The following is a 14,544-nucleotide window of genomic DNA, read 5'->3' on the forward strand; positions in this document are numbered from 1 at the left end:
TTTGATGTAACGTGTCATCCAGCATATTCTATTCTAATGTCGGTCGCTCTGTCTGTCTGTATGACTGCTCCAGACCTGGCTGATGGAGGTGGAGTCCAGTCTTATGGAACATGGCAGCCGACATCAGAGTGGAGGTTGTGGCTTCGACTCCCAGGCCACGACACCAGGCAGCAGCAGCCTAGGTCAACTGGAGAACCTAAACCACCAGGGTCCAGCTAGTAGAGAAAGGTAACTAGTTCACTAACTGGAGAACCTAAACCACCAGGGTCCAGCTTGTAGTAACCCCAACCCTCTCTGTCTGTCCGTCTTGGTACTTGTCTGTCTGCAGTCCTGATGGCAGCTACACTGAGGATCAGAGTGCTGAGCTTCATCTGAAGACTCGCAGTTCAGAGTTTGATGAAGACTTTGATGATGAAGAGCCTCTTCCCAGCATTGGTACCTGTAAGGCGCTCTACCTGTTCCAAGGTAACTCTACCCCTAAAGTACTTTCAAACCCTAAGGTACTACTCCCTGCTGCACATCACAACAGTTTCCTGTTAAAGTGATAAAATACTTGTATTTCTACTCCTAAGAGTAGGAGTACATTTGTGTCCCGGAGTATTTTGTGCGGTTTCGACTGATTTCCTACTCTGAGATGCTGAGGCCCTGGGTGGGTATTTTGGTCACTTTTAGGAGTGAGCGTGTCTACTTTATACCAATTGATGTGTTGTGTTTCCAGGTCAGAACGAAGGAACCATCTCCATGGTGGAGGGGGAACTGCTTTCTGTGGTGGAAGAAGACAAAGGAGATGGTTGGACCAGAGTCCGCAGGAACCAGGATGAAGAAGGATACGTCCCTAGTTCCTACATTAAAGTCTTTCTGGACAGCAGTGCTAAAGGTGCTATGACTTATATTTAAATACTTTTAACCACATTTAACATATTAAATAACCTTTAATAACAGCCACCATGACACTGCAATCCCCCAGAAGAACTTTGACCTTCAGCTTCTAAACAAAGCTGGAAAGGACACATGACATGTTTCTATCAGGCTTACCAAGCAACAGTAAAGATGTTCATGATTATAATAATCAATATATTCGTGTGTTCATCTGGCATTTCTGTCTAAAATTATTGTATTAAGTTTATACCAGTTTTATACTGTATTTAGAGATCTCTATCTATAGATCTGTGTCTATTGATCCGTCTATTGATCTGTCTATAGAGCTGCGTATATAGATCTGTATCTATACAGATCTATGCTGGGCTTTGCTCGTCTATGTGCCATATTTCTATATGCTGCTCTATGTATTCGAGCTCTATGAAAATGAAACGGTGTCTATTTGAAGTGTATATTCTGGTGGGCAGTAGGTGACTCATCTGCTAATCAGAGGGTCGCTGGTTCGATCCCCACCTCCTCCTGTCCAAGTGTCCTTGAGTAAGGCACTAAACACCAAATGGTCCTGCTCCATGGCAGGGTTAGGGGTGGGTGTGAATGGGTGAATTTGAGGCATAATTCCAATGTAGATTTGTATGCTTGAAATGCGCCTTGTCCAATGCATCCATTTACCGTAAACTATTGACTACTAACCTACCAGTCTACCGTGGCTTATTCAGCCTACACTACTACTAACCTACTAGTCTACAGTGGTTTATTCAGCCTACACTGACTACTAACCTACGTGTCTACACTGGTTTATTCGGCCTAAACTACTACTAACCTACTAGTCTATCGTGTTTTATTCAGTCTACACTGACGACTAACCTACTAGTCTATAGTGGTTTATTCAGTCTATGCTGACCCCTAACCTACTAGTCTACAGTGGTTTATTAAGCCTATGCTACTACTAACGTACTAGTCTACAGTGGTTTATTCAGCCTACACTGACTACTAACCTACTAGTCTACACTGGTTTATTCGTCCTACACTACTACTAACCTACTAGTCTATAGTGTTTTATTCAGTGGACACTGACGACTAACCTATAAGTCTATAGTGGTTTATTCAGTCTACGCTGACCCCTAACGTACTAGTCTACAGTGGTTTATAAGCCTATGCTACTACTAACCTACGAGTCTACAGTGGTTTATTCAGCCTATGCTACTACTAACCTACTAGTCTACAGTGGTTTAGTCAGCCTACACTGACGACTAAGCTACTAGTCTACAGTGGTTTATTCAGTCTACACTGACTATTAACCTACTAGTCTACAGCGGTTTATTCAGTCTACACTAACTACTAACCTACTAGTCTATAGTGTTTTATTCAGTGGACACTGACGACTAACCTATGTCTATAGTGGTTTATTCAGTCTACGCTGACGCCTAACGTACTAGTCTACAGTGGTTTATAAGCCTATGCTACTGCTAACCTACTAGTCTACAGTGGTTTATTCAGCCTATGCTACTACTAACCTACTAGTCTACAGTGGTTTAGTCAGCCTACACTGACGACTAACCTACTAGTCTACAGTGGTTTATTCAGTCTACACTGACTACTAACCTACTAGTCTACAGTTGTTTATTCAGTCTACACTGATTACTAACCTACTAGTCTACAGTGGTTTATTTAGTCTATACTACAACGAACCTACTAGTCTACAGTGGTTTATTCAGTCTACGCTGACAACTAACCTACTAGTCTACAGTGGTTTATTCAGTCTACATTGGCCGCTAACCTACTAGTCTACAGTGGTTTATTCAGTCTACACTGACTACTAACCTACTAGTCTACAGTGGCTTATTCAGTCTATCCTACTACTAACCAACTAGTCTACAGTAGTTTATTAAGTCTTTGCTGACTTTTAACCTACTAGTCTACAGTGATTTATTCAGTCTACACTGCTACTAACCTACTAGTCTACAGTGGTTTATTCGGTCTACACTGACTAATAACCTACTAGTCAACAGTGGTTTATTTGGTCTACACTGACTAATAACCTACTAGTCAACAGTGGTTTATTTGGTCTACACTGACTTCTAACCTACTAGTCTACAGTGATTTATTCAGTCTACACTACTACTAACCTACTAGTCTACAGTGGTTTATTCGGTCTACACTGACTAATAACCTACTAGTCTACAGTGGTTTATTTGGTCTACACTGACTACTAACCTACAAGTCTACGGTGATTTATTACACCTGGTGATGGCTCTGAAGGGGGACTGTCAGTACCCCCTCTTTCCTGTTTCCTCTCTTTTTTTAGATCTTTTGACAAAGGAATCTGAGGAAACACTTTACACATTTTTAAATTATTATTTTATTTATTGAATGAAAACTCATCAGACTACCATGTGACCAATGTGAATAACTATTTTACCTTCAACTTACCAGCTGGTTAAGCTTCAGCAGCAGTAACAGCAGCTAGCGCCCCCTAGAGGCTGATTCAGACTTTATATTATGAACTGAAGCCATTCAGACACACCGGAAGGTTTTCAGATTTCAGCTTTCAGATTCTGGTCCTGGTGCTGGTCCTGGTCCAGCTTGTTGGAACATCTCTGTCTGGAACTGATATGTTTCGAAAGCTCTGGGACTCCACAGTGAGAAACATCTAAGAAACAACATGGAGGCCCTGGGAACAGTACTGGAACTTCCCAGGAGCCAAAAGACCTGCTCCCCCAGGACCTGGACCTCTGGAACCTTGAACTCTGCTCTGGACCGGAACATTCTTCAGGAGAGCGTTCTCTCACCTGTCCTGAGCTGAAGCCGGAGCATTACAACAATCCAGAACATGACAGCAAGTCCACATCTGGATGGAAAGAAACTAAGCTAAAATTCCAGAGAGGTGCTGTAGCTTGACCTGGACCAGGACCTGAACCTGAAAGGAGAAAATGTCTCGATGTGTCTGAGCCTCAGTTCATGATGTTAAGCCTGAATCAGCCTCACATTGATCACAAAGGAGTCTGATTCATTTTCATGAGATACATTGAATCCTACTTTTATAATGTGTTTCATGTTTCCTCAGGTTCCTTTGTCAAAAGATCTGAGATGAGAGGAAGCAAGAAGGAGGAGGTAGTTTTATACACTGTGTGTATATTACTAGTTACTTCAGATGTTTTTATTATGGTATATGAGTTACTTTCATTCTATTATTATATGTGACAGCGTCTGGTGAAAGGTGTACCAAGTCTGCAAACGCAAAGTCCCGCAAATCAACACAAAATGTTTTTGTGGTAGTTCTGCCTGCCAGGTGGCACTCAAGTGGCGTTTTCAGGGCCTTCCGACACAGATACACAGGCAATGAGGTTGAAAACACACCAGTTTTATTTTAGAGAGTGGGTAAGGTGGAACAAGCCTGGGGCAGATGGACAACATGTCATGACAAGGGCTTCTCTCTTGTGTGTGTGGGGATTGGGGTTTTACCCGTTGCTGGTGGATTACTCTAACAAGCAACAGGCATACAGCCACACTGATCCTGGGCCCTATTACCTAGACCCAAGACAGGTGTTGCTGCTCAAACCACACCACACCCCCGACACCAAACTGAGGCCAGGGAGAATCCCTTGATGAAGTCTACCCCCCACAAAGCAGAGAAATAAAAACAGGGTTCCTATACCTACAACTACAGACTCTAACACAGGGTTCCTATACCCTAAACTAATAAAAAACTGGACTCTGAAACAGGATTCCCATACCTCAAACCAACAACAATGTCCATTAGAACAGAACTGATCCCCTTCCGTACCCTGATCCAGGAACCTGGTTCCCCGTAAAAACGCACGGTTCAAGGCGACCCTCCCCCATGCGATGAAGCAGACTACCCCCTCTTCCCTTCCAGAGCGTGGGGCTTTGGGCTGCCGTTCTGGCTGGTGAAGATGTAGCCAGGCTTGGCTGTTGGGGGGCTGCTTGGAGGGGTGGCCTGGCCGCTGGGATGCTGGATGGTCCCGGCGGTGCCTGATGGAGGAGCAGCTAGCTGCAAGCGGTTACCTGTGGTGGTGGTTGCTGCGGCTGCTTCTCCTTAGGTCCTCCACCGGACACTCTGGGTGCTGCTGCTGCCAGTCATGAGAGAGTTGGTGCTGTGGCCACCCGTTGTCCTGCTGGTGGCTCCAGCGCATCTTCTGATGGCCCTTCTGTGTCCCTTACCCATGCCGGATAGTCCCTGTTCAGGCGCCACGGTGGCTGATCCACCTGCCACACACCACCCGAGTGGCGTTTTTAGGGCCCTCCAAAGCAGAGACACAGACGATGGAGTAAAAAACACACCAGTTTATTGTAGAGAGTGGGCTAGTTGGGACAAGCTTGAAGCAGATGGACACATGTCATGACATGGGCTCCTCTCCTGTGTGAGGGTGGGGGATGGGGGTTTTACCTCTTGCTTGTTAATTTGTCTAACGAGAAACAGGTGTACAGCCACCCTGATCCTGGGCCCAGTTGCCCAGACTCAAGACAGGTGTGGCTTTTTTTTTTTTTTTCATATTAGGAAAGTTAAAATTTTGAAGAACCTAGGCTAGTGGCGGTAGGGTTCATGCATGCGTGCGGTGGGGTTCACGTGCATAGAACGTAACGTTATGTAATGTGGCAAACACTGTCTCCCTGTTCTAGAATGCAGTATTAATTATTTACAGGTAAAGTATTTATACAAAAACATCCAGTTTTTACTAAATTAAGTCCCAAAGCAACGGAAAGCAACGGGGAGATGAGCGTCCTGACAGCAGGGACGCACAGGTTTTCTTGGAACAGTACAGAGTAAGGACCAAACTCAGTTGTGTTTAAAACGTTTGTTTCATACACGTTGGAAACAAATGAAAATAAATAGATCTAAAACAAAAAGACAGGCACGGGAGCCGGCGCACACCGCTGTCTGGAGGAGAAACAAACAAAAAGCTCCACTCCAATTCTCTGAGTTAGGTTTGCGTTTTTCATGTTCCATACAAGTAAGAAACGAAGGAAACACAATAAATCTAAATCTTTCCCTGTGAGATTATATTATATATTGCTATATCGTAATCACAAGATTGCATATAGAGTGGCAGGTACCTGCGGGAGGGGGGGGGGGTTGCGGAGGGTGCATAAGCCTGCCACCTGCCCCATGGACCCCACAGTGCCCTTCTTATCACGCCTATTTTTTTTTTTTAAGCATGAATGGGTATTGAGGTACTGGATTTTCTGGGCAAGATACATTCATGAGGAACTCCTCATGAACCTCGCACCTCGGGGCAGCTGTGATATGAGCACAACGGCTCCGCTGTGCTGCTCCGTTTGCCCAGAACGGCAAAATGCCTAGAGCTGGAGCTGGGGCTCCATGTGCCTTTTGTTTTTTTTGAGTATGCAACCTTCAAAGTCTCTGTACGGAACTTTAGAAGGGAAGTGAGACCCCATCACCAGTGGTTACTCGACAGCTCTGACTTTTTTTCCATGACTAGGCCAAGACGTTGACGAGCTAATAATAGATCTTTAATGGTAAAAACGATGACGTACTGTATGTTTTGTTTTCGTTGACGAGACGGGACAAAAATGTTTGTGGTGGGCTCTGGGACATTCAAAATGCATGATATTTTACCCCAATCGTACGTATGTTCCTCAAGTTTTTTTCAATGTCGCAACTTATTCTCACTTATTCCTATTCTCAAAAGAGTTTTTGAGTTACTTACCCATTGTTGGTAGCTCAGGAGGTAGAGCTGGTGGTCTAGTCATCTAAAGGTTGCTGGTTGGATCCCAGGCTCCTCCTGCTAGCATGCTGTAGTGTCCTTGAGCAAGACACTTAACCCCTAGTTGCTCCTGATGGCTGCGTCCGTCGGTGTTTTAATAATTGTAAGTCGCTTTGGATAAAAGCGTCTGATAAATGACTAAATGTAAATGTAAATGAATAGTGATCTTACGGTTCCTTTGATGGTCACATGCAGATCAAGATAATCCTTCGATATTCTGCGTGATGTCAAGTCAGAATGTGAAACTGTTTTGATAAAATAAAGTTTTAAAATGTACAGACTTGAACAACTACACCGGAAAGAGGTGACGTCACTTGCGTAAAAATAGCCTAACAAACGACCACAAATACACCAGAAGCAAGAAATGTCAATTATCCGTGAAAACATATCATCCATGTTGTTATGGACTAGAAAAAGAGAGTGCAGAAGCTCTCTATTATATCGTGGAACTGCGCTGGCAGTGCAAGCGGGGTCCTCCAGAAAACAACAATTCCCAGAATGCAGATGGTGTTGTCCTCCATCCGTTTGCATTTTTGAAGCTGATGCCCTGAATCGCCGCCTGTATTAGCGTTTTTATTCTACTGTATTAGCAGAATTAGTTTAAAGAGAGAACATTTTGACTAAAAGTGATGACTAAATGTTGACTAAAATTGAATGACTTTCCGTCGACTACAACAAGACTAAAACTATGAAGGATAAAATAACTAAAATGTGACTAAAACTAATAAGCATTTTCATCTGAAGACTAAGACCAAATCTTAAATTGCTACCAAAATTAACACTGGTCTGACTGTGAGGTTTTATTTCAATTCATGAAGTTATTTTACTATTCTTATTTGTGTATGAAGAATACTATTTATATCTGTTCTACACAAAAATAATTAACTATAGAACTTATTTTTATTTTTTTTATTATAAATAATTTTTAAAATATTACTGTATATTAATAAATACATATTAACAAAAAATAAATAAATCAGATACTTTGGGAGAGTGTTATTTTTATACTCTACACACTTTGTTTTGCTTGTCACTTATCTTATCCTGTTTTATTCGTATCATATATAATGGTTAAAGTTTATTTTCATGTAATTTAGCAATTTAAACTTTTTTTGTTCTGAGGGTTACCTGACCCACTGACAATGACAGGTAGTATAGTGGGGGAGTGGCTGGGGGCGGAGTTAACCAGCTATTGTCCCCGCCCATTACCTGCCTCTGAGAAGTGTCAAACGCTCAGGTTCTTGGAGGTTTTCTCTGCTAGATGAGGTTAGGTGTACCAACATTGGATAAGCATATCTTCTTCAAATATTTACAGATTGCAATGTATGACACATAATTTGAAAGCTTACAGCCTGCACTTTCATAATCTATAAAGAAATGGAAAATTACCTTGGTCTGCTTGAAACCCAAAGCACCAGACTCTGTCACATATTCTTATTATTTATCAGTATCTGTCTGTGGCAGCTGCAGTTAACCACGAATGGCTGATTCTGTTGGCTGAAACCTAACCTAACCTGTCTGTCTGTCTGTCTGTCTGTCTGTCTGTCTTCCTGTCTGTCTGTCTGCATGTCTGTGTTTGTCTGTCTTCCTGTCTGTCTGTCTATCTGCATGTCGGTGTTTGTCTGTCTGCCTCCCTTTCTGCATGTCTGTATATGTCTGTCTGTCTGCCTGTCTCCCTGCCCGTCTGCATGTCTCCCTGCCTGTCTGTAGGCTTTCAGCCCTCTAGTCGTCTAGTGTAGCAGTTCACTGTTGCTGCCAGCAGGTGGAGTACCACGTGATGTTTCCATTGGAAGTGATGAAAACAAAATGGAGGAATTCTGGTCAAATGTAAAGATAGAATAGAGCAAAAGTCACAAAGATGAGACATATTTCCATACAAACAACTTGGTAAGTTACCATGTGGTAACCATCCCATTCATAGCAGATGAATACTGTTGCCTAGCTACACTAGGCTGTTTCCATGGTGATTGTCTAGCTAGTTTCCATCACACTTTTTAACTAACCTCTTCAGCTATAATGTGAGTCTGTCTGCTTGTCTGGTTGTTTGTCTGCCTGTCTGTCTCTTTGTTTACCTGTCAGTCTACCTGTCTGTGTGTCAGGATGCAGCCTGAGCCTCGTTAGTATTAATCAGTGTGTAGATCTTCTTCTTCTTCTGTGTTTTGTGATTGTAGCTCACCCCAGTAGAATAGACCCAGTGGAAACCTTTCCTCTAAGTGTACTTGCTGTGTACCTGCCTGTTTAAGACTGTCTACCTTGTTTACATTCATTTTTCTTTTCAACTTTATGGATGTTTCCAATTTGCAAGTAAATTCAGCTTCAAACTATCTCTGAGTCTCTGCTTTTTTTCTTTTCTTTTCATCGTCTTTCTTCTCTTGTTTCCGCGTTATGTCCAAGGACCAGCTCATGGATGAAAACTCAAATATGCTTAAAGGGAAATATTATTACAGTATTTCATCCAATATTAGGCATCTTTAGGACTTTGCTAAACTTTTAGACATGTCAGTAAATTTAAATTGTTAATTGATAATTGAATAGTTAATTGTTATTTTTATACATGTTATTTAAATACAAAAGTTATGTATTTAATGAAAGTAATCTATTGCAGTAAGGTAATGCAGTTGGAATCCTGGAATCATACACTTTTCCACTGTTCACAACTCATAATATATTCTAATGATATGTCCTGTGTGTTAGTATCTGATGGAAACATCATTAGTCAGCATATGAGCACACAGTTCTGGAGGGCAAGGTTAAATTCCTTTATCTGCTGACCTGCTCATGACGACCCAGAACTGGAACTGGCCCTGGCCCCCCAGGGATGCATTTGCTGCTACCAGCTGGTGATGGATCACTGGGCACATGTCTCACCAGCTGAGGACCAGACCAAGTCTCTGGGTGACCCACAGTCTGATAGGAATCTCTGAGGGCACAAAGCCAAGGCCATGGATATTGCTGCACAGGTCACATTTGCATCAGATTCACAGGGACCGTGACTCCAGCTGCCATGAGGCCCAACTCTCCTCCAGAGCCGAATATGAGAGACCCCACGATGGCTTCCTGCCTCCCAGCCCCTTGAGATCCAGAAAGGAAAAAGGTCTTTAGACTGCAGTGATAAAGATTCAGACTGGAGTGGTAAATATTCAGACTAGTTTGAAAAATGGTGCCTCAGGGCAGCCTCGGTACTTCGCTCTCTCGTTCTTTTTGTGATTTTGTTTATTTGTTTATTTTCCAGCTCCCAGTTCCCTCTCTCACCACATTCAGCAGAGAAGAACTTTTAAACCTCCAACCACCCACTGATCAAACATTTCCACTGTTTTTCATTCAACACAAAAGTTTTACAGAGCTTTTAGTTGGAGGAGCAGCAGCTCTGTTTGGAGTTCGCCGGAAGATCGGCCTTCGTATTGCGCTCCCGTCAATCCACCTTGTGAATGTCCGCTCTCTGGCCAACAAGATGGACAAACTGCTGCTCCTCAACAGAGAAAGACAGACTTTAGCAGATCTGCTGCCCTGTGCTTCACTGAAACCCGGCTTGGAGAACACATCCTGGACAGCTCACTTCATCTACTGGGCTTCAAACTCCTCCGAGCGGACCGGGACACAGATCTAAGTGGGGAAAAAAACGGGGCGGCGGACTTTGCTTTACATAAACCAAGGTTGGCGTACAGATGTTACAGTGTTGAAGAAATCATGCAGCCCTCACTGAGAGACCATTTTCATTGACTGTTAACCGTTTTATTCACCGTGGGAGTTCTCCTCGTTTGTCCTGGTCAGTGTATACATCCCACCTCAGGCCTTTGTTAGTGAGGCGTTACAACACCTGGCTGACCAAATAAACATGGAGGAAAAACACCCGGACTCTGCTCATTGTTCTTGGGGGCTTTAACAGAGCAAACCTCAGCCACGAACTGCCAAAATACAGACAGCACGTTATACGTCCAACCAGAAAGCAAAATACACTGGACCACTACTACACAATATTAAAGGATGCTCTGTCCCCCGAGCAGCTTTGGAACACTGGGATCACTGTCTGGTTTATCTTCTCCCAACTCATAGGCAGAAACTAAGATTTGCAAAGCCTGTTGTCAAGACTGTGAAGAAATTGACCAACAAGGCAAAGCTGGAGTTACAGGCCTGCTTTAACTGCACTGATTGGAGTGTTTTTGAGGATGCTGCTACAGATCTGGATGAACTCACTGACACTGTGACATCGTGCATCAGTTTTTGATCACATCTCTGGGCAGCTTTGTCAGGCCAAGGAGGAGGCCTACAGAGGTGGGGACACGATCCTGTACAACCAGGCCACAAAACACTAACAAAGGAGATCAGAGTAGCAAGGAGGTGCTACAATGAGAAGCTGTAAAACAAGTTTTCTGCCAATGAGCCTTCGCCAGTGTGGAGAGGCAGAAACTCACCAACTACCGGAAACCATCTTCTAACACTGTAGAGAACCTTCCACTGGCTGACGAACTGAATGGGTTTTAGTTCAGGTTTGAAAAGCTCACTTTCACACCCCTGACCGGCTCCTGCAACATCACACACCTATCTGCTCCCCCTGCCTGCCCCTCACCCCTCGCACTGACCCCCTACCTACACCCAGGATCTGTGAAGAGGATGTGAGTCAGCTCTTCCAGAGACAGAAGATCAGGAAGGCTCCAGGCCCTCCCTCCTGCCTGAAGGTCTGTGCTGAACAGCTGGCCCCCATCTTTACTCAGATCTTCAACAAATTACTGGAGCTGTGTGAAGTCCCATCATGCTTCAAACGCTCCACAATCATCCCGGTCCCCAGGAAACCCTTCATCTCTGGAATAAATGACTACAGGCCCGTCACCCTGACGTCTGTGGTCATGAAATATTTTGAGAGACTGGTGTTTGCCCACCCGAAGGACATCACAGGCCCCCTGCAGTTTGCCTACCGGGCAAATAGGTCTGTGGATGATGCAGTCAACATGGGACTGCACTTCATCCTGCAATACCTCAACTCCCCAGGGACATACTCAGAGGGGTGTATGGTCCTGTTTGTGGATTTCAGCTGAGCATACAACCCCATCGTCCCTGAAATCCTCCACCCCAAACTCACCCGGCTCACTGTGCCAGCCCCCACCTGCCAGTGGATCACTAACTTCCTGACAGACAGGAGGCAGCAGGTGAGGCTGGGGAAAACCACATCCAGCACCCAGACTGGCAGCACTAGTGCCCCCCAGGGTAGTTCAAGTTCAAGTTCAAGAGATTATTTGTCACATACAGTGTGCTCCCCCCTCTGCTATTCTCCCTCTACACCAATGACTGCAGCTCAGGAGACCTGTCTGTTAGACTCCTGAAGTTTGCAGACAACATAACGGTCATTGACCTCATCCGGGATGGTGACGAGTCTGCAGGAGAGACAGGAGGTTGAATAGCTGGTCCTCTGGTGCGGTCACAACAACCTTGTGCCGAGCAAGCTTAAAACTGTGGAGATGGCAGTGGATTTCAGGAGGAGCCCCCCAACACTGCCCTCCCTCACCATACTCAACAATATTGTGTCTGCTGTGGAATCCTTCTGGTTTCTGGAATCCACATTCTCCCAGGACCAAAAGTGGACACCCAACATTGACACAGTCATCAAAAAGGCCCAGCAGAGGATGTACTTCCTGTGCCAGCTAAGGAAGTTCAACCTGCCTCAGGAGCTGCTGATCCAGTTCTACTCTGCAATCATCCAGTCTGTCCTCTGCACCTCCATCACTGTCTTGTTTGGTTCGGCCACCGGTCAGGACAGGAACAGACTACAACGGACTGTCAGGACTGCAGAGAAAATCATTGGTGCCGACCTGCCCTCCATGCAGGACTTATACGGGTGCAGAGTCAGGAAACGTCCAGGAAACATTACTGCAGACCCATCACACCCTGGATACAACCTGTTCCAACTACTCCCCTCTGGGAGGCCCTACAGAACACGGTACGCTAAAACAACCAGACACAAAAACAGCTTCTTCCCAACAGCTGTCACTCTGATGAACACTTCATTTGTGACCAACTGCAGCAAAATCCGCTATCTTGCGCATTTCTAAAATCCCCAGAAGCAGCTAAATAAACTGAAAAAACCTTTATCGAAGGAAAATTTGATTTTTCCGGATTCGTGTTCCTTTGTGTTATTTTTTTATCTCTCAACGTATTTTCAAAACCCGAGCTTGATTCATAAATAGTAGAGTAAATGTTAAACCGTGGAGTTAAATATTCCCATTAGATTAGATGGGGAAACACAGTTCACTTACTGAGACGCTGAACAGCGCTGAACAATGCCGATCGATCATTTCTTTTAAAGCGACCGTCCAGGTGAAGATCATTCATCCATACTCCATGTGAAGTGAAGTCACAATGTGAAACTGTTTTGGTAGAGTTCAACCTTTAAATCATACTACTTTTACACACACGCATGGAGACATCATTGTGGAGGGGGCGTGTACCAACGTGTACCATCGAAGAAGAAATGCTGACGTCACTTTCATAAACAAGACAAGGATCCGGTTTCACTTGTCTGTGAAAACTTTCATCTCAGTGTTGTTATGGATTAGGAGAAGCGGTGGAGGAAGCTCTGAATCATATTTCGGACCATAATCTGACCAGTGTGATAGATCCAAGTCAGTGTTGGATGGACTTCATTTTCTGCGATGAGAGTCAGTTCTCCGACGGTGACGCGGAGAATGACAGCGACGCTGTCGAGAACATTTCAAACAGCGGATTTCAAACTTAATATGACGATGATACTGAATATTTTCAAGAACCACCGGTTGAGACCGACGATACGTCCGTTGTTGCTACAACGGAAGAAGTTGATGACGTGATGAAGCCCATTGAGGTTGGTGATAGATTTTCAAATTTCAGATTTTCTGAGACTCATATTATTGACAGATTCTACATTTTGTTGTGTTGTCCGTACTTTTAAACTCCAAAATAATTCCACTTTTATAAAACATGTATATTGTTATTGTTGAATAAAAGGGTTTTTTTTAAACAAAATCTGTTGTGTTGTTGAGCTGTTCGTGATTGGCCCATTCAGCAGTATGTTAAGTAGCCATGAGGCTTTGTTTGTCTGCCAACCCCATTTGCATTCTGGGAGCTGAATGAATAAAGCTGGTGTGGGTAAAACTTTGGGGGTGATTATCTCAGAATCACAGTTTGCCACACCCTTGTCATTAACAAGTCATAGCTTTAAAAATATTTGCTTTATTTACACAAGTGACACCTTGTTCTGAAGCTCTGATTCTCCACTTTCAAATTATCTGAAAAGTCTGCAGTGGGTCACATTTTTCATTGTCAATATAAACCAAAACACGGTGTATATAGTAGTTCAATGTTTATGTTCAGTTTGTTGTCTTTGTTTCAGCTGTATTTGTAGTCCATATTTGTACATTGAGAGAAAGGGAAAAAAACTTCAACTTCAAATTCCTTGTATGTATGTACATACTTACAAGGCGAATAAAGCTGATTCTGATTCTGATGAGACTGTTGAGACTGATAATTATCACATTCATGTGATAATAAACAGTATTGAGAGTTCATTCCAGGGACTGAAGCCAGAACGACAGAATGGAGGAACAGCATGATCTCTGCCTGTAGAGACAGAGGGTAGGAGGGAGGGAAAGGAGAAAGAGGGAGGGAGGGAGGGAGAAAGAAAGAGGGAGGGGGGTGAGAAAGAGGGAGGGACCCTACACTGAAAAAATAGGTGTAGGGTCATGTACCCCCCCCCCCCCCCCCCCCCCCCCGCTGCTGCTCCACCCTCCCCTGCTGCTGCTCCATCCCCCGCTACTGCTCCACCCTCCCCCTCCTGCTCCTGCTCCACCTCCATCTCTGTCTCCGTCAGAACGGAAGCTGATGCTTTTGTTTTTCACACGCTGCCTCTTGTTTGACAGGAGGAGGAAAAGAAGAGGAGGAGAATAGAGGA

General features: G+C 44.1%; 1 protein-coding gene across 1 annotated transcript in view; it reads left to right on the top strand.

Annotated features, from left to right (window-relative positions):
• LOC307232624 (formin-binding protein 1-like) overlaps positions 1-11,659 on the top strand; it is a gene marked incomplete at both ends in the record, with an annotated part of 58,851 nt that extends 47,192 nt beyond the window's left edge. The window contains 5 exons of the mRNA XM_080003725.1: positions 74-228; positions 329-465; positions 719-877; positions 9,417-9,531; positions 11,224-11,659. Coding sequence (XP_079859851.1) covers positions 74-228; positions 329-465; positions 719-877; positions 9,417-9,531; positions 11,224-11,659 — 1,002 coding nt within the window. The remainder of the gene's footprint in view (positions 1-73; positions 229-328; positions 466-718; positions 878-9,416; positions 9,532-11,223) is intronic.
• Positions 11,660-14,544: the final 2,885 nt, after the last annotated feature.

Source organism: Zeus faber, assembly GCF_960531495.2.
Source record: "Zeus faber genome assembly, chromosome: 7".
NCBI lineage: Eukaryota > Metazoa > Chordata > Actinopteri > Zeiformes > Zeidae > Zeus > Zeus faber.